The sequence below is a fragment of the Podarcis filfolensis genome (genome assembly GCF_964270895.1).
Source record: "Podarcis filfolensis genome assembly, chromosome: 11".
NCBI classification, from domain to species: Eukaryota; Metazoa; Chordata; class Lepidosauria; order Squamata; family Lacertidae; genus Podarcis; species Podarcis filfolensis.
Genome location: NC_139613.1, coordinates 59,818,582 through 59,845,428, shown reverse-complemented (window position 1 = coordinate 59,845,428; position 26,847 = coordinate 59,818,582). Strand labels below are relative to the sequence as shown.

Here is a 26,847-nt window from a genome sequence, read left to right as displayed (position 1 = left end):
ATGCTCTGTGCCCCCATTTTTTATAATGAAAAATCCCTGCCATCTATCCCCTCAACCATGCAGGTAACATCACTTGTGAAGTGGGTATTCTATATCACTGCTCAACTGTGCAGACTTCCAATTTGTATCACCTTTCTCCTCCATTCTGACTGACCATTTGTCTGAAATGTCCAGCAAGTGACATTATCTGTGTGGTATAGGGGATTATCTGGACACCCACATTTGTTCCTGCACATTAAGCCTTCCTGTGGCCCTGGGCAACAATAACTGACTCTTTGTACACCCTCATTGCTGCCATGGTGTGCCCTGCAGAGGCAGAAAGCTGGGGCCAAGTGCAGATTCCTGAAGCATGCACACAGTGAAAAGAGTGTTCAAGGATTATGGGAGTTGTAGCCAACAACATCTGAAGGTCCACAGATCCCCCATCCCTGACTTAGAGGACACACCAGTAGGGAAGTTGAACAAGAACTTCATTGTTTATTTCTAACAAGAATGGAGCAGTAGCAGGAAAGTCCTGGCTCAGCCAGTTAAAACTAGTCACCTACTAACTAAACTTTACGATGAAGATTTCAACATATCTCCCTGCTTTTGTTTACCGCAGGGGTGCAGGATCTTTTACAACCTGAGAGTCACATTCCCTCTTGGTCAATTTACTCTTCAACTTCTGGATCTGATTGAATACAGTGTACCTCGGGTTACAGACACTTCAGGTTACAGACTCCACTAACCCAGAAATAGTACCTCAGGTTAAGAACTTTGCTTCAGGATGAGAACAGAAATCATGCTCTGGCGGCACGGCAGCAGCAGGAGGCCCCATTATCTAAAGTGGTCATCAGGTTAAGAACAGTTTCAGGTTAAGAACGGACCTCCAGAATGAATTAAGTTCTTAACCCGAGGTACCACTGTAGCTTTTTTTCATCTTATTATGCTGATTTTCAAATGCTGGTAGAGAAACAATGCCGTATTAGGTTAAGGGCTGGTTAACTACCGAAATATTTTTTCTCTTTTTTGTAATGTATATCATTTGCTTTTTTGTTGTTCTGTTTTGTTTTCTACATGGGTATTCTTATTATTGTTGTTTTTTGTGTCTTATCTTACTCTGTGCACTCGTAATTATGTACTTTTTATTTTTCAATAAAGAATAAAAAATAAAAAGAGTAACATCACACAGTATAAATAGAAGCCTTGACATCCTACTCTAACTAGTAACCATCAATTGCATTGTGGGACTTAGGACAAGGTATCTGCCATGACCAATTTTTTTCATAGAACATACTTGACTACTGGAGTGAATCTCATTATTAGATGTTCACATTGTAATGGTACTTAACTCAAATCTTTTCTTCTGCTTAAGGTCACTGAAGATTTATGGTCTGTGAGGAAATAAGTTAGACCACATTGGTATCTGTAAAAGCTGTAGTAACACTCAGACTAGTCCATAGCTGCTTGCATCAGCACTAACCATTGCAGGCTTGTTGACATCACAGAACTTTATTGGAGATCAAGTCCATTTTTCATGAAGGTAGCCTCATGTTCTAATCCTCAAACCCAGGACATGTTGGGTTTCAGTAGCAGGCTTATTGCCTCTATTGAGCTGTCTTGCAAATATCAACCTATATAGATCACCATTCTGAGAGAGAGCACCTCATTTCTGTAATGTTAGATTAATTGATATTTTTGGGTCCCTTATGACTTGGAGCTCTTCTGAGAGTGGCTTTATTGCATGTTGTGTGATCACTCTATTTCACCATGGTAAGAAATTAAGTTCTCCTTGTTTCACTTGTGTCCAGATTCATAGAGCATATTCAAAATGACAGATAGTGTTTTGTCATGGTATTTCATTGATGTGCCATGAAAACAGTGGCTCCTTTTATGCCTCCAAGGAGTTCTGCCATTTTTCTGTGAAAAATCTCAAGAGTGTTGTGATTCCAAATGGCAAACAATGATAACAAGAGGTCCCAAAGAGTGTGAGAAAGATAGTCAGTTTAGTGCTTTGCTTTGCCAAAGGTGTTCACTACAAACTACTTGAGGCATCGACTTTGGAAAGTTCTTCAGCTCCTGTTGCTTTTGGGAGAAGGTCCTTCAGTATGGAAAGTGCATATTTTTCTCTGACTTCTGCTTTGATAACCTATAAAAATCAGATGCTGATGACTGGGACAACTGGTGCAAACCACGAGGTAGGTTAGGCGAGTTCCTTAATTATCTTTTCTAGTTCCATTTCCACATGGTGGAGTAACAGAATGGGGCGTTTCTAGCAATATTCTGCATAGTTTGGTACTAAGTCTTGAAACAATGTACACCTTTAGGTCACTGTCTCCAAATTTAACATCTCCTATTTTTCAAAAGTCCCATTCTGAGAGCTACTCTTCAACGGAGATTATATTGCAAACATGATGAACACTAACTGCTCCTCTTTATAGATTGTTTCTGTGTTATAGCATCAAAAAGCAGTGTAGGGCATCCCCTGGGCTGTGTAAAATGGTTTGTTCCTTGTTAATATCTGGAATGCTGTGAAATAACTGCGACAACACCTCCTCAATTCATCTTGAAATTAATTACAGTCCCACAAATAGTTAGGTTTGTTCTTCATGGAGAGTAAATTACAAAATAATAACATCTAAGAAGAAATTGGCATTAATTGCTGTGGTCACACACTGTACCGTTTGGACATGATAGCAAAAAAAAATTGCGAACCGCCCTGAGACCTCCAGGTATAGGGCAGTATAATAATAATAAAATGCCCTGTTTTGAACATTTCCTGCACATTGTGAACATATTCCGCTTGCAAAGGATGAGTCTTTCCCCATCATACTACTTTTAAAATAGTCAGATTGTTTTCTGGGCTTTCTTTTGTGCAGCATTTGCAGATATTTGAGCAAAGAATTTGCCCTTTACAAGATATGTTCTCCTTCCAGTGTTATCTCTGTCATGTCATTCCCAAGTTCTATTTGCTCCCTGAGCTGTCTGGTAATCAACCCTGATTGCCTTCCCACCTCGATGGCTTTGTGAAGGGTTGATTCTTGGGGAAAAGGTATTGGGTTGGCCCTGTGGGTTGGGGATAGATGTATCTTGACTGTAAAGCACATTAATATAAATATGTTTACAAGCACAAAAGCAGGGCACAACTTGCTATATCACTCCAGATACTCTGGTGTATTTTGAATGGTAGAAACATATTGTCAGACAATTTTCCAATATACATTTAACCAAAAGAACAAACAGTGTGTTGGCTTTTATGTAGATGAAGAAGCAAGCTGTTGCAGAATAAATGACTACAACATATAGCAAACACATAGCAAAGTCTCCAGGTGTGTGTGTGTGTGTTGCTGGGAGTTGTGGGTGTTATCCCTATTTTGAAACTTGGAGGGAAATGTGTCACTAGAAAATTTTAGTACGCCAAGAGATTATTGTATTAAACAAATTTGGGAAGAAAATTTATATATAGAAGACAGCAAATAATTTGGTTTGTAAATAGAAATGTCATATTGCATACTTTTCATTAAGATTGCAGGTACCTAGAAATATATGGAACACTTTTTGGAGGGGAGGAGGGACAAGGAGTAAAATGTAATGTCTACACAACCCCCTCCTCCTTATGTCCTGAAAAGTGTGGCCCTTACTACTTTACTGTGTGGTCATCATTACTACTTAGAGACAGCCATTCCCTGGGCAGCTTTATATAACACCAGCTAAAGCTGCTGGAGATTATGTGCAGAACATTGAATCTGATGAGCTCAAATATGAGATGGCCTGCACTAGCATAATATTTGGGATTACAGTCGTAATCTCTTTAGGGAAAGTGTGCTGTATCAGGGAAATGGTATCTTGAATCTCTGAGGCCTAGTGGGTTTGAAGAACAAATAATCTTATGTTTATTTTGCAGCAATGTCTTCTGTCACCGTAGCCATTCTAAACTCGCATTTCTTACTCCCCATTCTCTTTTGTTAAGGGTTCAGAACATCGCTCCCATCATTTCATTCAGTAAACATGTTTAGCCCAGAAACTCAAAAGTAAATGCAGTTTTAGGGATGCAGCCATTTATTACTTAATATATAAAGTAAAAACTAATGGCCAAAATTTTAAAAAAAGGAAAGCTGTGAAGCTAGGTCATGAACCCAGCAGGCATTCAGTTTTTTCCCTGGACAGCAACCTTCCAAGGCCACATGGCAAATTGCTTTTAAAAGGGATTTCCCAAGCTGATTTATGATAGGGGTTTGGCATCAAAAAAACTCCACTGGGCAATGGTTAGGGGTGTAAGAAGGCATAGGTTTTCATTCCTGACCAATGTTTGTCAGGACATTTGTTATTGCAAAGAACAATAGCAAATACTGATTTATTTGTTGGAACTAGCAAGTTCTAGCCCCATTTCCATTCCCGTCCACTGTGGCTGCTTCCTGTGTGAGACTATGCATAATGGTACATTTTTTAAAAAGCTGGCTGTCATCTGTAGTGTTCCAGTGAGGCTTTCTTCTCTTACACCCATTGTTGGCTGAGCTGCTGTGACATCCTGAAAATGCTTGCAATAATTGGCTAGAATTATGCTGAACATACCAAGTGGCTTTGGGTTTGTTAAAAAATCACCTTGTTGCACAGTTCTCTTTACAATTTCATGAATCACTTTTTATAGAAACAATCTTCACCATGCCTAGCTGCAAGAGGCACCAGCAGTGGCTGGATGTCCAACACGTTCAAAGCCTCCATACAGGGGTGCCAACTTGAATAAAATATTGGGGGAGCCCAGGTAAGCCCCACCCCACATAATCAATCACACAACAGGGCACACACACACAACCCATTTGAATGGCAATGCCCATCAACTGGGGGGGCAGCCCCCTTAAATATATTATTGGGATGTGTGTGCAAAGGGACCTTGACCTCTAACACTTGGCACCTTATGCCTCCATAGGTACCAAACACTAATTACCTGGTTTTGTGGATTCTGGCAGTGGTAACTGATAAAAGGGAAATAATTGGTCCTGACCAAAATAGGTTCCAGCCAGTCCTTACCAAGACAGGCTGTTGACCACATGTTCCTAACAGGTCTCTTTTTTTCATTTTTGTGAACATCTTAGCTCAAGGAGTGGCAAGTTCCAAAGGGACTTGAATAGAGGCTGCATGAATGAAAGAGCTATAGAAAGGGCAACAATAAGCTTGTCCAGATTCTGAGCTTACAACTTTAGATCCCCCCTCATGTGGGGAGAGTCTTTGCACACAAACAAGCTGTAGGTATGTAGCCCCTCTCTATACAGTATCTGTGACTTGTATCTCCCCTCGCCCTGACTCTTTAGGGCAGTCTGCTGCAACATGGTGTCCTCCAGGTGTTTCGGAGTACAGCTCCCATCCTGGCCTGGCTGGGGCTCATGGGAGGGGGAGTCCAAAACATCTGAGAGGCAGCAGGGGTGGGGAAGGCTTGTGTAGAGAGATACCATGTGAGGTTTGTAGGCTGTGTGCAGAAATGTGGCTGAATATATGAAGGAGGTAAAGGGTGAGGCCAGTGGGCCAACACTGCCAGCCTCACCCACACGTTGCTTGTCTCTGCTCATGTCATCTGTGCAGGGCTTGAGCATTTTATTAATGATCAATAGGGATATGTCCTCAGAACAGGGCTTAATTATTGAAGAAAAGAGCAGTCAGATATATTTATATATGTTATATTTGCAAGTATTTTTCTAAGAACATTGTCACAACAGATGACAGAGGTGGAAATATATCTTCCACACAGACAAGTCCACAGAATCAAGATCACAAGCAGAAGTTAAGAAGGCAGCCCACACCAATATTTATGGCAAATTTTAATATTTCAATGTGGCATTAGAATGGCATAGACCTGCAAAACATGATTAAAACTTTAAATGTGGCAAACCTGGTAAGGGAAACTCATTTTTTTACCACCCTGGAAAGAAAGATCCACAGGCTGTATTATGTTGTCAGTTATTTGACTGCCTGCATGAGGAAGTGTCTCAAGCTTTGAAAAAAGAGAGGGAAACCTAGTTCTAGATTGTCGAACAAAGCTGCAATGTGAACAAGGTGTAGGAGCTGCTGACAATCATTAAATCTGCAAAGGAAACCTGGTACACTGGGTGTTAATTACAGTAATTCAAGATGTTTCTGAGAATACACAAGCTTCTTTTTCTTCAGGCCTGTACAATTAATTGATTTGAGTTTTCTGTTACAAGTCCTTAAACTGTCCTGCTGTCTGTTAGACAAAAGAGGAGTGCCCATGAGAACGCCATCAAGTCTGCATTTCCCAACATCTTTAAATCTCTTTTCTCTAGGCTAGTAAGGATGCCTGTTCCGTGAGCTATCACAGTCATCAAGTATGTTTCCCCCTCTTTTTTATTAGTTATGGAAAGAATCCGGAGCCATTTGTCCTGCACAGCATTAGGTACGTCCAAGTGGCTTTAACTGGAAGGATGAGAAATGCAACTGTTCCAGCATTTCCAGTTAACTGCTGTCAGCGCTGTGTAGGAGGGAGCATCGGCCAAACCTTGTCCCTCAGTTCACGCGGTTGGTGTGGCGTTTGGCACATAGCCACTAGATGGCAGTGGGTAGGGAGGCTTGACTGTTCAAACAAGAGAAGGAACTCCAGCTGTTGTTACAGCTCCTCACAAAACCCAAGTGGCTCAACCTTAGAACTGAGAGAATGGGGGCAATGGCAGCTGGAAGCATATAAACTCCATTGGCAGCTTTCCTGCAGCGATGTGCATTCTGCTAGAGCACTTGGCTGTGCACCATAATACTTGACAAGCACTGTAAGATGTTGACATCTAGAAAGGCTGCTTCTCTTACACTTTCACCTGATATACCCTTCCTTAAAAATGGTCACAGGTGGCGTTACCATCAATTTCCTTCTCTTCTGTTTGCTGTCTTTGAGTTCACTCAGGGTGTATTTAGACATTAGGAAAACTTCATTATTTTTCCTGATTATAATGCTAGTGCACCTGTCACATTTTCTATTGTTCCTTCCACACTGCAGTACCTTTTGTGTTATGGAACTGTGCCTTTTTGACCAATATGACCGTGTCATGCTAAATTTCATTCACACGAGGGGCATGGTGTGAAGCAACTAACATAGTGGGCAATGTCACTACTCTCCCATGCTTTCGGCACATGCTTCTGTCCCCCCAGGATTCCCCAATGAAAACAGCAGGAAAGAACTGGATTCCAGTCTATTGCCCAAAATTTTGTCACTCACTCCCGCAATTTTCAAGGTCAAGGGAGCTGTAAACCAATATTTTATTGGAATCAAAAAACATGAAGATGAGTGCAAACATACACTATATGTAATTCATTTTCTGATAGTGGCTTTTGCGTCACGTGAAAGCTTAAATATCATGCAGACATTAAGGAAACTCTAAGGAAAGAAATGGAATAAACTGCCATGTGAATGCAGCCTCAGTCCCACAGTCATGTGGAGATAGTATTTGAGCTGGAGGCATGAATGCACACAGCAAACATAGTGCAGTGAGTCCTGCAATCCTAACAAGCACTTGTCAAAAAGAAAAACTGAGCTCAAGGACAAGCACATGGAAGGAACTTAGCAGTTCTGTCCAGTATGCAAACCAGTCCTGAGGAGCTTTTAAAAATACAGTGGTACCTCTGGTTACGAACTTAATTTGTTCCGGAGGTCCATCCATAAACTGAAACTATTCTTAACCTGAGGTACCACTTTAGCTTATGGGGCCTCCGGCTGCCGCCACGCGATTTCTGTTCCCATCCTGAGGTAAAGTTTTTAACCCGGGGTACTACTTCCAGGTTAGCGGAGTCTGTAACCTGAAGTGTTTGTAACCTGAGGTGTTTGTAACCCGAGGTACCACTGTATGTGCATGTTTCATATTGCACGGTCAGTTTCTGTTTCCTTTCACAGAATTAGTCAAAGTGATAAACCTATCTCACAGACTGGGGAGGAGAGTGGTGCGACTTCAGTATAGCCATGATACTGTGTTATTCATTCTTTTTTTAAAATGAAAAACTGCAGAAGAATTGTGGCTAGATGTGTGCTCCAGAGCAGGAATGTAGGAGTGCCCATTCAGTGTCTGGCTTATTTTTTAAAAAGATAAACATAGAAAATCTTCACAAAATGGCGATGGATTGTGATTGGGGTAGGTAGCTTTTCTGGCATTTGTCATTCATTCTTTTTTAAAAAACAAACAAACCCATGCATTGGTACTCCTATGTTAGTGCTGTGTAGTGGAGATAATCTGGACAGCTTAAAACAATACAGAATAAATTACTGCAATCCAAAATCTTGATAATTTATTTAAGTATACCCAAGGGTTTGGCCACACCCAGAGGTACGTTTGATTCTCTCTCCTCTGGTCATCAGCCTTCACCTTCCTATTTCCCAAAAGCCAGATCACAATCTGCTTTTGAAAGTTCTGCCATTGCCAAAGCTGCTTGTGATATCACAAGTGAGGCTGCTACGTAAGAAACACAAGCCTAACACTCCCTTGCACGCATTAACCTAGTTGTACTGTTCTTTGCATCTCAACATACTACTCTCAGCAGGCATATGAACAAATGTTCTGGGTTTGTGTGCTTAAAAAATAAATAAATTGTAAGCGTATTACAAAAATTACATGTTTTTCAGAAATTCTTAGCTCAGCTCCCCAATGTAGCAGTTCTTGAAACATATCATATATCATGTTATCAGGCATTTTTGGTGTCTCAATCCATGCATGGTGCAGTTTGAAGAGCATGTTCCAAGAGCTCTTGCAGAAGCTGCTGGACCACAGATATTACCAGGGCTCCATTCTGTATCCACACACTTCCCTCTCTTGCTTCTCTGGAGGAAGCAGACTTTCTGCTCCTAGATGCAATGTGCTAGAGCTTGTTCTACCCATTTGCACAATACTCTACAAATGCTGCATCCCAAGAGTATTTCTGATGCCTGGAACATGTGTTGCACGAAGAAGTGAAAAAGCTGCTTGTTTCCCAAGGAATCTGTGAATAGCTGTCTTCTGGAAACCAGCTTGTAATTCATTTGTTTGTAGTGAAATTGTTCATTTCTATACAACATCTTCATATAAATCATTTGTGGCTGTGGCATATTGAATAGCCCCAAAGTAATCACTGCTAAATAATTTTACTTAGTCATAAACTCTCATCATACATCATGCTTAAATTGTGATGTATTTTGTAAAACATAATTAGCTTTTTTATGTGCACTTTTTGTAGAACAGCCAGTTTGCTTGACTGTAAAGCAGGGCATCTTGAGATTCCTTTCATATATATATATATATATATATATATATATATATATATATATACAGAAGGGTTCTTGATCCATATCTCTGAATGTGTTCAACTGACAGTCCTTGGAGCTGACATGTATATAACTTATTGGCATGGTGAAATCTGTACGTGGTGAGCCTTTTCACCTCACTGCATATTTTTCCCCACCCAAAAATCTGGAGACAGTTCCATACATTGACAACTTTCCTTCAAATCTGTGGCCCACTGGAAGTTGCAGGAGCAACTTCCATCACCCTCAGCTAGTATGACCAGTGGTTTGGGGGGTGAGGCTGTAGTTCAGTTTCTCCACCCATGGTTTAAATTGTCCCTTACTTTATAGAGTTACTTCCTGTTTTACTCTCTTAGTAAAAACTATGTTCACCATAAATGCTGGTAATTGGCTGAAATAAAGGAATAAGTTCACCATAGCTGTGTGGTTCACATGAATTACTTTATGGCCAGATATATAACATTGACTATGTGATTACGTGGTAAAATGAGGTGTTTACCACATTGAAAACCAATATGTGATCTGCTACTTATTGTGAGATAAAGGATGGGGGGAATGGGATCTCCCTATCTTTCAAAATGCAGACAGTCTTGCTGTTTGGATGCACCAATCTGAATATGCTTATGGAAACAATGAATGCCTTGTTGCCTCTATCAGTCATATGGAGTTTCATGAAAATTTTAGATAACTACTGTTTGCATTTGTGATCATATGATATGAACTGCACCGTGTCAAGAGCAATTGAGGACTTGTTATTACACAGTACATTATCCAAGGGTGTGGGAGAGGTCAAGATCACTGCCTGCAAAATTATTAGAAGGCTGATGAGAAGCGAAAGACTAATTTGTAGAGGAGAAGAATGGATTTTCATGAGGTATAATTAACAAAAGGAGAAGTCTGACTTAATGTCATGATAAGTAAATTCAGGGTGAAATCTGTGGAGCACCCTCTCAAGGGGAATGGGAGTAGCTTGATAATGTGAGCTCATTAAAACCAAACTATATGAAAGGTTTGAGAACTTACATCAGTGTAGGATACAATTTCACAGTCACTTGTTATGGCTAGGCAGGAAAAGGGCTTGTCCATCTGTCTCTTCCATGATGCAAAATTAAGGAAGAAAGAGAGAAAATTGTATTGTCAAGCATGCACTAATTCTTTGTTTCTTTTCTAGCACAAATTGAAGTGATACCATGCAAAATTTGTGGTGACAAGTCTTCTGGAATACACTATGGAGTCATCACATGTGAAGGCTGCAAGGTATGAGACGTGTGTGTGTGTGTGTGTGTGTGTGAGAGAGAGAGAGAGAGAGAGAGAGAGAGAGAAAGAGAGATCTGTATTCTGTGCTAGTTTTCGTCATTTCTATAATTATAAGCTGTCATATATGCTTTCAATAAGGACCAATATTTTGTACAAAAAATCGCCTTCTTGACGTTGCCTTCGTGACTTAGCAATGAAATTATACTCTAAATGCTGCTGTGTTTGAATTTTGGAATTATCTGTACTAGCAACTATTTGAACTAAACACTGATAGTTCAGTATAGAAGTTTCCTAATTAAAAATGTTTTAAATTTACATGGATCTTCCACTTTCTCCTAGTTAACATGAAATAAATTCCGTCAGGGAACTTTCAGGTTGCATGTTGTTATTCATGAGGAGAGAGCTTAATCACAAAACCAAATCTGGAGACATGCTCAGCTCATACCCTCCAACATTTCTCCGATGAAAATAGGGACATCCTAAGGAAAAGTAGGACATTCTGGGATCAAATAAGAAACTGGGACAACTTCTCCAAATCAGAGACGTCCCTGGAAAATAGGGACACAGAGGGTCTGTCAGCTCAGTGGCTTAGCTCAGCACAGTATTGGAGCAAAAGGAACCGGGGAAGATTTTGTGAGCTCTTCTCTGGGAGTCCACACAATCAAAGTCTGGTTTACCACGTCATGTGAACCAGGCCTTTATGTGAATAAGTGGAGGAAGCAGCAGGTTCCACATTAAGAGCCCCTGTACAGCTAGCTATATGCACTTCCTCACAATTAGCCCAAAGAGGTATGTGAAATACACTTTTAAAATATGTAAGGCTTTATTAATGATCATTAGTGATGTCAAAAAATTCTGACGAAAACAGAAAAGACATCGGAAACTGTCAATGTTTGCTTATTCATCCAATGTCCAGAATGGGAATCAATCCAGCAGATATGATTGGTATTTTCTGCAACTGTTTGTGTCTGCAAATGCTACCTGAGGACATTTTTTCCAATTTGCATTGTGGAATATCCAATTTTCATTCACTGAAACGAATGTTGTGGAGTCATATAATAATAAACTGATTAATTGTGCAATTAATTATGTAAATGTCACCATAGCAAATAGTGAGACAAATAATGTGTTTTCTGTCAGACACCCAGCAGAATAGAAGCTGTGCAGCCTGTGACGGACACAGGGCAGGCGGAGCCTCCTCACCTCCCTAGTGATCATATGGACAAAGAAAATATGTTTAGGTGCATCAAAAAGGATTTCAGTACCATCCAGCTCTAGCTTAGAACAGAGACTTAGGCTGCCGTCTTAGACACCCTCCAGGAATTCTGGACTGCAGCTCCTACCTATGGACCATTGCCCAAGCTCGCTGGGGTTCATGGCAGTCGTAGCCCAAAACATCCAGAGATCACCAGGTTGTGGGAGGCTGCTGTCTGCACTTGCCTGAGACTTCCTTTTGCCTAGGATTGCATTGCTAAGCAAGAGTTTCAAGTCCATCCAACTATTATGATAAATATATGGATTCACTCTCTTTGAAAACGATAACATTATTTTCTAGCCAAACCCCCAAAACGCATTGAATAAAGGTGTCTTATATTGACCAGTGATCCATGGAAGTTGCCTGGCAGCCATTCTCTCTCTTTTTTAAAAAATTAATATTTATTACTTTTAAAGATTACAGAAAAGGAAAAGAAAAGGAAAAAAATTTCCATGCTCTTTCATTCCCTTGTTTCCTCGACCTCCTCTCACCTCCCTTTTTGTATTCCACTTCTATTAATTGTTTCAGCAAATCCTTTCCATCTTTCTCTATTTTCTATCATAATATAAATATCTTAACATATTTTTAACCTTATTTTCCATTAAAGATAAAATACTTATATATGCTTGACTCCTTATAACATTTCTGCTAAGGCCATAAAATTCCATTCCACCATTTTTCTATCACTCATTAATTTTACAGTATTTCTATATATAAACTTTAAATTTTCCAATCTTCTTCCACCATCTCCTTTCCCTGGTTTCGGGTTCTGCCAGTCCTTTCCGTCAATTCCATATAGTCCATCAACCTGGCGATCTTATATCCGAGGCTCTTAACTCTTTTCCAGGTCCCTTCTGCAGGTCTTCTTCATATTCTTTAATGCTAAAGAGCAGATCTCGGGAAGACTCCGACCTAACAATACTTTTATTCCTTCTGGACAGGTCAGCCAAATTTCCATAGTTGAAGCTAAGATCCATAAAGTGTTTCAGGACATGTTTCAAGATTCCTCCAAATCCAAAGGCCCCAGAACTTCAGTCTCCTCCAAACCCAAGTCCATGTCCCAGAAGTCAGTTAATCCCTGCATAGAGGGATCTTTCCAACTTTCCTTCTTCAGTCCAAGCCGGGATCCGATCCTCAAATTCTGACTTTTTCTAGATTCAATCATAAAAGACCTCAACTTATAGTCCTCAATTTGCTTCTGTAAAACTAAGGATCCCTCTTGTATTACTTTAGGTTCAACAACAACAGCTTTCTCCTTCTCCTCCACAATTTGTCCTGCCAAAGTAGGTTCCTGTACCAAGTCCTGAATTATTTCTGTGTTAGTGCTCACTTTTTGTCTCAGATTAGTCACTTTTTGTCCCAAGTTAACAATTTTAATAGTCATATCATCCGTCTTGTTGTGAAGCTGTTCCAGCGAATAGCTTATCTTACATAATACAGTCACTATGGCTTCTGTCAACATTCTTAAATGATCCAAGGTCAATTCCTGGTTCTCACAATTTCTTATCTTGCAGCTGGAGATTCCCCAGTTCCACTCCTGTAGCAGTTTCAAAAGCTCCCTCTAGAGGGAAACAGTCTCCACTTGTATCAATCCTTTCAAACACAAGCAATAAAGATAGTTCCAATTTTCAGTTACTTTTCCTCCTTTTTAAACGCAGAAGAGGACAATGGAAACAGTATACTTCTCTTATTTAGTTAGCTGTCAAATACGTTCTGTTCACAGTCAATGAACTCTCCCAAAATGTCACTTTTTCTAGCAGCCCGTTTCCAGGTTCAGAGCGGTGGTAATTTGATTTTTCACTCTCTCCTGCAGGCTCGCTAGGTTCAAAATTTCCCCCCTCTTCTCCTGCTTCCAAGGGGGGGTTTGGTGATTTTATCCGATGGAAATTTAATCCTTTACCAAAGATTTTCCATGACTTTAGCTTGTAACGTCTTTGCTTCAATCTATTTACAAAAGAGGAAGGCGGACTTCCTGTTTAAAACCTTCCCGTTTCGATGCCAAATTAAGATATTTAAAGATCCAATTTTCCGTTCTACTCACGGGTAGTTGTTTAGAGTCCAATTGTCAACAGGAAAAAGTCAGCGCTCTCCGGCAACAGCAATGCGGCTTCACTCCGTGAAAAAAGCAGTCGATTCGAAGCACTGCGCCACTCACCCCACGTCACTCCGGATCCCCAAAACAGGGTTTCCCCGCGAGTAGGGGAGGCGCAAAAGGTGCCAGCCGAATCCCAAGTTCACAAGCTTCTCCCGCCTGTGATTTCAGTGGGTCTCTGCCGCCTGGCAGCCATTCTCAAGGATCCTCATTGGAGATGCTGAGGAGGACAGACCATGCATGAAACATGCCCTTCCTTTAAAATTTACATTTTGCCATCTGCCAGCACCATCAGAATTGAAACAATTCCCATCCTGATGCTGCTGTGATTTGTGATGGTCATAGCGCTGGATTAGCCTGATTGATACAATCATTTAAAACCCAGCATAAATACGATCAGGAGCAAATCTGGCTTTGAGCAGAAAAGGAGTTCCTGGCCTTCAGAGGCAGTTGAACCAGCCAGTGCTGCTCCAAGGCTCAGTCCTGTTTAGATGTGATTAGCATTAATGGCTACCTTTGTGTGTGCCTTGTGGGCAGATGATCCCCCTCAGCCCTGCTGCATGGAGACAGCTCATGGAGATAAGGAGAAGCTCTCCCACTTCAAGCAGGTTTAACCCTATTGTTTTTGAACTGGTTTTAAAAGTATCAGATCAATTAGCCTAATCTCTTCTGCTGCAACCCTGATGGGGTGGGGAGGGGAGGGGGCAAAGTACCAGCTTTCATTTCAATTGTAATTATTGATATGTTTTAAACAGATTTTATATATGTATATATATTTAAATCTATTGATGTTTAATTGTATTTTAATTATTAATTTTTTCTGTTTTTAGTGTTCTTGTTTTTATCTGCAAGCTGCCTTGAGTCTAGTCAGGGGAAAAGGCAGGGTATGTTGGTTGTACTGTGGTGCTGATAATGCCAAGGTTGCAGGTTCGATCCCTGAATGGAACAGCTGCATCTTCATGCATTGCAGGGGGTTGGACTAGATGATCCTCAGGACCCCTTCCAACTCTACAATTCTATGAAATTGATGGTGGTGGTGGTGATATTACAGAGGGAACTATTTCAGGGTTCCTCCCTAACTTTTACTTTGATTGGGTATGGAGTTCCCTCTATGGCACATGACCTTCCTGACCCACTATTAGTCTCTTCCGCTCAATCCGCTGGAACCTTTCTTTGCATGCAGGGGAAGTCTCTAACTCACTGAGGGTTTGAGAAATTAATATAAAATAAATAGATACTACACTGGCTCTAGAGGTTGGTATGCAAAGAGAATCTCATGATGATTTTCATTATCTTTATGACTTTTCTTGCACATCGCAAAAGCAGCATTTAGAAAGTACGTTACACAATGTCATTGAATCAAGCTCTCTCTCTCTCTCTCTCTCCCCCCCCCCCCAGGGATTCTTTAGGAGGAGTCAACAGAACAATGCCTCATACTCCTGCCCAAGGCAAAGAAACTGCTTAATTGACAGAACCAACAGAAACCGTTGCCAACACTGCCGACTGCAGAAGTGTCTTGCCCTAGGAATGTCTCGAGATGGTAAAGAGCTTGCTTCCTGCTTCCACAGATCAATCCTTTGAAACTCATTGCACTCTGCTTTTCACTCCCAACAGAGAGGCCTCTTGCTGCTCTGTAACAGAGACCATGGCTGTTCCCAAAACCTAAGGCATTTTGATGTTTGATGAGGTGTTTATTGGAGAAAAGACTAACATGAGGGGTCATAAAATGTTTTGATATTGCTAGTGGACAATTTGCAAAAGAATAAATAATAAGTATTGGGCCACAATGCTGTAAAGAGTCGGTGGGTGGAGGAGAGTCTGCATAGCTTGAGGCATCTCTCCCTCAGCCACCCTACAGCTGAGGGGGAGGCAGTGGCCAGGCTTGATGTAGCACGCCCTGCTCTGGCTTGCCCCACCCGAAGGGTGGCTTGCCCCACCCTGGGGGGGTGCCCCACCCTGGGCTCATGCGACACTCCAGGCTCCTGAGTGGCTAGCTACACCTCTGGCCAAGAGCAGCCGTATAACTGACTGCCTCAGTTTGGACATATCAAGGGCTGAAATAGCATCACATATCTGTGATGTCACACATGCATATGAAGCCAGGAGGAGGCTAAGACCCTAGCCCAGCCCACCAAGCTTGGTGGAAGACCAGGTGAGCTTCTGCCAGCCAGGCTGTGGCTGGACTGGGAGCTGCCAATACATCTGCCACAGCAGCTGCAGTTGGTGGTAGTGGAAGGGGAAAACAGTGGCAGCAATGGAGCACTGCAGCAGAGCACCCTGGCTGTAGGAAGGCTGACCGCTTGCAGATCCACCTGAACTGTGATCGCCACAGTCACTTCTCCCAAGAGCCCCACAGTTGTGGTGGGAGGAGAAGGCAGCAGCAGCAGCGGGGTGGCGCAAGGCAGCACTCCACTCGGCGCTCGGCCTCCTCTCAATATTTCAGAGTAGGGTGAACCCCCTGTTAAACAACATAGAGAGGGCTGATGACACCTCAGCCCACAGGAGCTGGAACCTATGTGTGGCAGGATGGAGGATAATGAGGGCACATTTGTAGCAGTGGCGTAGCGTGGGGGGTGCAGGGGGGGCCGGCCGCACCGGGCGCAACATTTGGGGGTTAGGGGGCGCAAATCCATGGGTTAGGGGGCGCAAATCCATGGGTTAGGGGTGCAAATTACTTGCCTTGCCCCGGGTTCTGACAACCCATGCTACGCCACTGATTTGTAGGTCCCACTGAGCGCCTGACAAGCCACCACAATTTGGGGCTGTGTGTCTGTAGCATCCTTGAGTACGCTCAGCTCCTGGCTGCAGACATCCATCCCCTCAACATGCAGCTGCAAGGATGTTGGTGGGCACAGGTCTCTGGGCGGCAAGGATGTTGGTGGGCACAGGTCTCTGGCCAGCAAAATATAGAAACACCATAAAGCATCAAACATTAAAAACTTCCCTATACAGGGCTGCCTTCAGATGTCTTCTAAAAGTCATAGACATCTGTTGGACATCTAATGGGAGGGCATTCCACAGGGTGGGTGCAACTACCGAGAAGGCTCTCTGCCTATACAGCGCCATGGAGAAACAGTGCTTGTTACTGCTCTTAAAATATTACATGTAAGCTTTTAGATTACAGGTGTAGGTGTTGAAAGCAATAGTGATAAAATGGAAATTGTGTTATTACATGTTCAGATTGGGTATTCCTTAGATGAATCTGATGCAATTAAAAAAAGAGAGAAAACCAAATAGGGTAGTAAAGAATCCTAGCTCAGAGGCCTTGCATTTCACAGGCCCAGTAGAGATATGGGAGGGAGGGCAGGATATGCTATAGGCTGAAACAGTGCTTTCTTCTTGGGAGACACAGGGGTAAGCATACTAAACATTTTGTGAATAAGTGTACTTTTGTCCATTTACTGTATTTATTTTTCCCGATTTGAACTATAAAATGGTGATTTTCTTGAGTCAAAATGAGAGTACCCGTAAACATTTTTTTAAGAAGAAAAAAAGAGCACTGGGTTGAAATATAATAAAAAGGGCACATTCCCCTCGCTGGTGCCTTTCATTCTTCTTGCAAGGCAGATCTGGCACAGTGAACACATTGAATGTTCATGATTTTGTTTCTGACTTGTTGAGCTGCACAACTCCACCAGGGCTGTAGGATTCAAGCACCAGTAGCAAGTAAGGCAGAATTATTTGGCTCTTGCCTCATTTCCCATTCTCGGATGCAACATCCCTTTAGAATCTTTCAGCCATGCTTTTATCACATCACTTTCCCTCACCTCTAGACAACAAAAGTTTTTTTTTAGTTAGTGTAAAATAAAATGATCCTTTGAATAGCTTAGAATGAGATAAGTGGTTTATGTTTACTTTAAAGTTAGATTTTTAAAATATGTTTAGCACATGGTATTTTACTGGCCAAGTGGTTTTGCTATGGTTATGGTAATTCATTGTGAATTCATGAAAATTCGTGGCAAAACAAGCACAGGAAGGTTAATGAAGTTTGTCTTCTAAAATCAGTGCAACTTCTTGGATGTTAAAGTTCAGCGATCTTCTTTCATACGCCCTCATTTTTGCTGAAAGGTTCTTGAAATTGTGTTAAAAGTATTGGCATTAAAGGAGTATCTCCTCTCTGCCCTTCAGGGTTTTGATGTCGGCTCATACAGGTCTTCGAATACAGCTGCTAGGACTGTGTCCTTGACCTGTCCAAAAGCTTCCAAAAGTTTGAAAGCCTTTTCTATTATTTAGTCAGGAAGGCAGAATTGCTCACCCCACGATACTTGTCAATCTTTGTAGCCTTTATAGTTTGGCCATTCATATGGAGACAATGAAATGGAAGGTTCCAGAGAATTTAAAATAGTCTTCTCCTGAGATTTTGTGTTTTGCCAAAAGGAAATGTGTAACAGTTTTACCTCAGTAGTTTATCATACTTGATGCTGATAGTCGTCCTGTTCAGAGGTGCCAGCAGGGCAGAACTTCAGAGATGCAGTCCAGGGCTCACTCAGCAGAATAACAGGAGAAGGGCCAAAGCTCAGGGGTAGAGCAAATGCCTGGATCAATGCCTGCCCCCTGCAGGCAGCGGCGGAGCTAGCTGCTCAGGTGCCTGGTGTGGGGGCATGTCCTGCAGCCGGGGGCGGGCAATCCGTGCCCATGGGGGCAGGGCGAGCCTCTCCGCCACCTCCCTCTCAGCTGTAGGACGGCTGAAGGAGAGGCAGTCGGCAGACGCAAGTCCCACGCTGCAGTTTTAGGCAGCACGGAACCTGCAGGCGCCTAAGCCACCACATCACTCCTAAAAAGTGAGCCCAGTTTTTTTAAGCTCATTTTGTCACCCCCCTCAGTGATGACACCTGGGGCAAACCGCACCCCCCACACACCCCCTTCCTCCGCCACTGTCGGCAGGTAGGGCTACCTGAAATCCTGGGAAGCTGCTGCCAGTCCGTGTAGACAGTAGTGAGCAAGATGGAGCAATGGTCTCTGACATAAGTCCGTTTCCCACGTTCCTAGGAGGGGCCCCAAATGCAGCAGGGCTGCCTTGCCCCATTTCAAAGTGAATTAATACACATTTTCATCCAAAAGGGATCGAGACCTCCAGAAGTCCATGAAGTCCAAAGTTAAAGATCACCTAATTTCACCACTTGTCCTATTAATAAATGTACAAAGAGAAAAAGTTAAAAAATAAAATAAAAGCCATCCATAGTTTTATCTGTCTACATTCTTTATAGGTGATGAGTCCCACCCAACACTAATCCAGGGAGGTTTCACCACATACCTGGCTATGTAAACTGAATGTCCTTCTGTAGTGTGAGTCTCCTGCAACTTGTGGGAGAAATGGTTGATATTTTATGTTTGTGTTAACAGTGGGCCAGGAGCACAGCTGGGGCACCAGGCTACAAATGCTCTTAAAATTAAAATTCAATAAATTTTAATACTACTCCTCTAATTTTAATTACCATTAGAATCCTGTAAAATGGTTATCATCACTAATTATAATCCATATCCAGTTAACTTTGATAAACTATATATAACACAACGGGCAACAGTCAACTAAGTTTTACTCAAAGTAGTCCTATTGAAATTAATGCTCCTAACTTCTTTGATTTCAATGGATCTGCTTTGAGTAAAATTTGACTGACTGCCACCCATATTAGCTAAGTGCCCTATTGTATGGTCGGTCCAGAATACCATAGGTAGCACCTTTTCCATTTGGTACCACTATGGGTGTTTTGATTAACTGCTCAGCACTTGCTTCAATATGTGTTCCATGAATTATATCAATTGTCTGTGCACATCTGGAGCTGAGCCTTTGCTGTTGTTAATCACAGATTCTGGAACCTCTTCCAAAGATAGGTCTACTATACCACATTACAGAGCACATGCCTTTGCTGCATTTTTAGGAGTAATTTCGGAAGCAGCAGTTGTTACGGCGATTTGTGACAATTCTTTTGCTTGATGAAGTGGGTGGTTTTATATGGCATTTTTTGTTATTTTAAGCTGCTTTGAGACTTGGGAGCAGAGACGAAACATATAAATATATTTGAGCTCACTGCTTGACAGTCACATGCAGTATTTAAATTGTTAGAGTACTTTCTGATGAGCTACAAACCATGTAGCCCACAATGCTTATATTACAAGACACTTACCATATTTTTCGCTCTATAGGACGCACTTTTTCCCCTTCAAAAATTAAGGGGAAATGTGTGTGCGTCCTATGGAGTGAATGCAGGCTCCTTGGCTTCAGCGATAGCAACGCAAAGCCTCCGAAGCGCAAAGGGAGCGCTCCCTCTGCACTCCGGAGGCTTCGCGTTTCTTTCGCTGAAGCCTGGAGAGCGAGAGGGGTCGGTGCGCACCAACCCCTCTCGCTCTCCAGGCTTCAGGGATAGCCGCCTGAAGCCTCCGGAGCACAACGGGAACTCGTGCTGCGCTCCGAAGGCTTCGGGTTCCTTTTGCTGAAGCCAGGAGAACAAGACTCTCCTGGCTTCAGCAGAGAGGGAGAGCTGCGCAGCGCCCCTTCAGCGAAGTGGGAGGAGAAATGGAAGGGGCTCCGTTTCTCCTGCTGCTTTGCTGAAGGGGCGCTGAGCAGAGAGGGGGAGAAATTTTTTTCTTGTTCTCCCCCTCTAAAACAAGGTGCGTCCTATGGTCCGGTGCCTCCTATAGAGCGAAAAATACGGTATATTGCTAGTAGAAAAAAGCCTGAAATATGATACTTGTACACCTCTTCCTTAAAATGGGGGGTCAATATGCACTTCAGAATAGTTAAGGTACATCAGGGCCACCCAGCAGGCTTTAATAGAGGATGCATGTTGCCCAAAATATGGTAATTGCTATAAAAGTATGAAAGGAAGACATTTGTAAGCTCAGAATCCATAGAATTATGAAGGAAGTTTGTCACATTACTTCTTGATCACCAGAAAACTGAATTTGGTGCACAAGAAGCCCAAGAATACAGCCCAAGAAGCAGTCATTATTAAACAGTTTTACATTTATCCATAAAGACATGGCAGATAATGTTCACTTCAAATCAAGCAACATTTGAAGCAGAAGGACTCTCATGTCATTTTCAATGGGAGCAGCAGTTGCGGCTCAGGGCTGCTAGCCACCAGGCAGAGGTGGCTTCTGATTCCCACATGGCCGGTGGGGGGCGTCATGTCCCCCCTCACCAGCTGTGGGGGCTGACAGGGCCTACCTGTGACTGGTCCAACCTGATGGGTGGGACCTAGGTAGTGAGCCTAAAGGGAGACTTCCCCATTGGACTTCAACCAGGTCTGTTCCCCAGGTTTAAAATGGGGCCACAGTTGTCCGCAGTGGCTCAGTCAGAGTTGGATCTCCCACCTTCCCACCCCTTACAGCATGTTTTCCCCTGCACAAAGTTGAGAGGGCAGGTCACGCTTAGGGCCTTGCTATGAAAACATTCCTCCGGGCAAATTGGCCCTTTCTGGGGGGTTTTCTTCCTCATAGCAATTGTCACAACTTGCTAGTACATAAGGGTTGGATCCTTAGTCAGGAGGGAGAGAGCCACACCCCTCCAAAATATGGGGTTCCCCATTAATGGGGTCCAGGGGTGGTTCATTTGTCTGGATGCCCAGACTGGGGGCCGATGGGCCATAGCACCTGCCTGAGGTGGTGAACTTGGAGGGGTCACCTTGATTTGATGTATGTCATAGGGCAACACCTAACTCAGGATCGACCCTGCCAAGTAATCAACCAGCAGTGGCTTGGAAGATTCAGGATACACGCCTAATGCCTACACCAAAACCTGCTGCCATCTGAAATCAATAAAGCTGTGGCCTGTTTTGATCTCAATATGCTTGTCTTGTGTTTGTTACATCCTTCAAGCCCAGCCCTGCCGGCACCAGGTTTCTTTGTCCACTCAGAGTTCATTTTAGGCGTTGGGAACTTTCAGTTGCAGTAAAGAATGCAGCGCTCTTCAGGTGCAGCGCTCATCTGTCCTGCCAATGCAGAGGGTTCCAGACTATGTAGGGTGCCCATGTGCCCTACTCTACAGAGCACAGCTGTCAAGAGTGCATCAAACTAGAAAAAAGGGTCATGAAAACCTTACTTTTGCTTTGCCTTTTGCAAAAAAAAAAAAATCACTTAGCAATAATTGGATTAACTTCATTGGCCACTGTACAATGGTCTCTTTGCCTTTTGCAAATGATGGAGACATGCCTTTGAATTATGACATTGACTTATTCCGATGGAAACACAATTTCTTCTTCTTTCATCTCAGGAGGAATGAACACATTTAGCACTTTAAGATTATATGTTGCAAATGTATATCTGGAAAGTAATCCATGAATATGTTGCTTCTTTGGAAGAAATGCCATTCCTATAGAGTGTTTACCTTCAAGTCTGTTATTTCCCCCTAGGCCTTAACTGTAACCTGTAACATTCTCTCTCTTTTTCCCTTCAAAATAAGTGTGTGAAGATAACAGCCACGTTGACAGGTTGTGATAATAGGGCTTTAGGGCTTGTTATCTTCAGAAGGTACTAATCCTGTTAGTGCACAGATTAAAGGTTTGGGGAAAATTGATAAATCACACAGGATACAAATCTGAAGGCTGTACATTTTTATAGAGCACTGGTTTGCTCTTTGGTGAACATGGAGAGATGAAAAAGAAATAGCAGGCCTGCTCATTATTCACAGCAGGATGTTGACTGCTTGGCACATTTACTTGGAAACAGGTCCTATTGGTTTCAGCGGGACTTACTTTGGTGTAAGTGACTGGGGTAAGGATCACAGGCTACACCCTAAGGCTTTTGTCTGTCAAAAATGTAGCAGCAGGTGCACATGTAAGAGAACAACGGGTTGCCATTTTGTGATGACGGTATCATATAGTTCAACTGCCCCCATGAGATCAAAGCAGATCTTACCATATCGAGTCTCCTCCATCATTTCAGAAATGAAAATAGAGATAGACAAATGTGTGTGTTTTTTAAAATTATATTCTACCTTTCGTCACCAGAGCTAACAAAAATATATTTAAATGAAAGAGCACAATTCTGTCTTTTAAATCAGAAGATAACCTGCTGCAGTGTAAACAGAAACATAAATATTTTGAAAGATTTCCAGTAGCAGTTCAAAACACATATGATTTAGTAAAAGGAGCATCTTCAGATACTCTGAACACAGAGCCTTTAGGATTTTGAAACAAACTGGGAAGCTCTTTAAGGACCAGCCTGTGAAAGCCTCACTCCCCCCACCCCACCCCCAGCTAGGAGGCTGGACGCTGCATTCTGGCCCAATTGTAGGTTCTGGTTGCTCTTCAAAGGAGGCTCCACAGAGAGTAAATTATAGTAAAGCGATCTTAATACTGGATAGTAGTTATGTAATGTAATCAGCCAAACTAGAGTCTTCTGAAAGTCATATAGTTGTTTATCTCTTTGACATCTGCGGGGGGCATTCCACAGGGCTGGCGTGACTACCGAGAAGGGCCTCTGCCAGGTTCTCTGTAATCTCACTTCTCACAGCAAGGGAACTGCCAGAAGGCCCTTGGAGTTGGACTTCAGTGTCTGGGCAGAACAATGGGGGTGGAGACGCTCCTTCGGGTATACTGGCTGAGGCCGTTTAGGGCTTTAAAGGTCAGCACCACCACCAATAATGCCTGGGTTTTTTTGGTTGATTTGTTTCAGCTGTAAAGTTTGGAAGAATGTCCAAAAAGCAGAGGGACAGCTTGTATGCAGAGGTACAGAAGCATCAACAGCGACTGCAGGAGCAACGGCAGCAGCAAAGTGGCGAGGCTGAAGCCTTGGCCCGAGTCTACAGCAACAGCATCACCAATGGCTTGAGCAACCTAAACAATGAAACTGGTGGCACTTATTCAAATGGGCACGTCATTGACCTGCCAAAGTCCGAAGGCTATTACAATGTGGATTCTGCCCAGCCCTCCCCAGACCAGTCTGGCTTAGACATGACTGGAATCAAACAGATCAAGCAGGAACCTATCTATGACCTCACTTCAGTACCAAACTTGTTTACCTATAGCTCTTGCAACAATGGGCAATTAGCTCCTGGGATAACCGTGGCAGAAATAGGTAAGAAAAGTCTACCTTTAACCTCTCATAATGACTCTGTGTGCATGTATTTCTAACCGTGCAGTTTCCTTTGGAATGGATTGGTCCTGAGGCATATGTATGACTGGGTTTGTTGTGGATTCAGTTAACAGAATTCTAAAATGTTTACATTGCGTAAATGGAGCAATTCATGATCTGTTTATGAAGCTGAAACACCAGAGCCACTGATGAATCAATCAAGTGATAATTACTAAATAGGGAGCTTGTATCAAACGAGCTCATTATCAGGAGGGCTTTAATGATCTTTTTGACAACTATACACATTCTTGTCAACAAAGAGCTCTGAAGGTGGATCATTAATAGAACTCACTCTTAAATTAATTACAATGCACAACATCATTGTTTGATCTTGCACTGAACACTCTGGATTTATACCAGTAAAACTGCATTCCAGATCTCGAATAGATGGGTTCATACTGTCTTTGTAAACTCTTTGAAAGATGTGGTTTCATGTGTTAGGGTATCATTTATCCAACTTTGATGGTGATGATTGATAACCTTGTTGTTAGGTGTCTTGCATAGCAAGAAAAGTGATGTTTTCCTGGTGAGCAATGTTTGGTTCATACCCATAAGAAGTGTTTTAATTGCAGAAACCAACCAGTTGTTTACCTTGCTTTCAGGTGATGCATATTGTACTGATATCTATGGCAGAGTCTCTCTTGTATTTTTTAAACTTATCCTCCCTTAAAGTCCCTTTAATTTAAGGGCAATGCATACAAACCAGTGGCCACAGAAGAGCTGCTTGAACTTGCTGTTCATTGAAATGTCCAAGACACCAAGGCAACAGCTGAAATATTTAGTTCTTCAGCACCTTTCCTTAAAAGGCTGAAAGCAGTGTACATATAATTAAATATATATATTAAAAGTGTACATATATTAAAACGCCAAAAGAACCTAAATCCGCTCCCAAAAGTGCTAAGAAACTGAAGGAATGAGAAGTCTTGACCTGGCCATAAAAGTTGTATAAGGGTGCTGTCAGGGAAGAAAGGCTGTTCAACTAGTATGGACTGCCACAGACAAAACCATGCAGTGCGCAACCATGGAAAAGGGGATTTAATTAGTTTGAACTTTACGTTTACAATACGTTGAGGGAAGAGGCAGACCATGTTTTATGGGCTGTGGCATTGGTGATGCAGTCCATGAACCAGCTTCTTCCCTTTAGAGGGAGATAAAAGGTGTAGAAAGCACTGGAAATGAATTCAGGTTTGGTTTAGCCAGTCCTTCTGTGGATCTCGTGTCTTTCCTGTTCCCTAGAAGTTGGCAATGCAGTCCAGTTTCTGAGCTCTTTCCTACAGAGATAAGGGTCAGTAAGGTACTAAGAAGGGACATGGGTGGAGCTATGGGTTAAACCACAGAGCCTAGGACTTGCCAGTCAGAAGGTCAGCGGTTCAAATCCCCACGACGGGGTGAGCTCCCGTTGCTCGGTCCCTGCTCCTGCCCACCTAGCAGTTTGAAAGCACGTCAAAGTGCAAGTAGATAAATAGGTAAACGGCGTTTCCATGTGGCTGCTCTGGTTCACCAGAAGCGGCTTAGTCATGCTGGCCACATGTCCCGGAAGCTGTATGCCAGCTCCCTTGGCCAATAAAGTAAGATGAGCGCCGCAACCCCAGAGTCGGCCACAACTGGACCTAATGGTCAGGGGTCCCTTTACCTTTAAGGTACTAAGAAGACAGCAATTTCCATGTTGACTGTGTTTGTTGCAATCAGTGCTGTTTCTGTCATGCTGCAGTTCACTTTCTGCCAAATACTAAGCTATTAATCTCCCTGTCCATTATTTAATGTAACAACTATTTATGTAACTTGTGTAACTCACATTCATTTCAACAGGAAACTGAAACAATGTAAAAAGTAATTGCCTATTTCATTCACTTGACTAATTTGCATTCCTGACCACAGACAAACATTTAAACTGAAGCAATGTCTGCTTCCTTTTCCACTTTCATCCATATTCTCCAACACCCCTAGGAGGAGGTGCAGAAGCTAAAGATTAATTATTCACTCATATGTATCCCTTCTTCTCCTTTGCATCTGGTAAGACTTCCAGGTGATCCAGCATGTCTTCTAAACAACCTCCTCTGTACCTCTCTTCCTAGAAATTGACCATGAACAGGAGAGGTTGCCACCATTTTTCTGTCTTTGCTTTTGTGCCTTTAACAGCAGCCTGGTATGCAGAAATTTAAGCAAGACATTGCCTGGCATGAAGAAAAATAAAACTGTACAAGTAAAAATATGGTATCAATTGGAGGGAGCCCCCCTGGAAATGGCAGACTTGGTCCTAATCCAACCAAAACATGTAATAATTGCAACATTTAAAAAATGGAAATGTGATATTAAAATCCGTTTGATCTAGTTGCATTAGTGATAAACAAAGTATGTGTCAGTGATTGGGAGGGGGTGGAGAATACAATAGCTACCCTGTTATGTCCCAGGCCATCCCATGAGAAAGCATGATTGAGGGTTGAAAAGGTTCTAACCACATTTTCCAGATTGGGATCATAGCGCTTAGCTTCTTGCAAAACTGAACAATGCTTCCTTTTGCTTTAAAGCTGCATAAAAGCCTTGAATGCTTAGCACTCTATGCAGATTACTTGTGCTGCCTTTAAAGCAAGTCTGCCAACCCAAGCTTGTTCTAGTATTGCCAGGTCCTGAGCAAATGGGGAATCCTGTGCCTTGGCTTGACAAAGAAAAAGTTAGCAGGTGTGCTGCTAAAAAGCTGCACCCCATAGATGCCAAGCTACTCCTTGCTCTGTTGTCCTTAAAAACTCACAGGGACTCTTTTAGAACAGGAGTTGGAAATCCTAGTGTGAGTTTTACACAACACAATTTGTTTTCCAAAGACACCACACATTCATCTAAGTGGAAAAGTTCCCCAGATGTATTAAACAGGGCTCAGGGTGGCATATACTTCTATACTGAAACATGTTTATACATACCTTGTCTTTG

General features: G+C 42.4%; 1 protein-coding gene across 1 annotated transcript in view; it reads left to right on the top strand.

Annotated features, from left to right (window-relative positions):
* The window catches only part of RORB (RAR related orphan receptor B), a 157,514-nt gene that overhangs the window by 87,992 nt on the left and 42,675 nt on the right, over window positions 1–26,847 (top strand). The window contains exons 2-4 of the mRNA XM_083577018.1: window positions 10,416–10,501; window positions 15,247–15,388; window positions 23,464–23,865. Of these exons, the coding sequence (XP_083433144.1) occupies window positions 10,416–10,501; window positions 15,247–15,388; window positions 23,464–23,865 (630 nt within the window). The remainder of the gene's footprint in view (window positions 1–10,415; window positions 10,502–15,246; window positions 15,389–23,463; window positions 23,866–26,847) is intronic.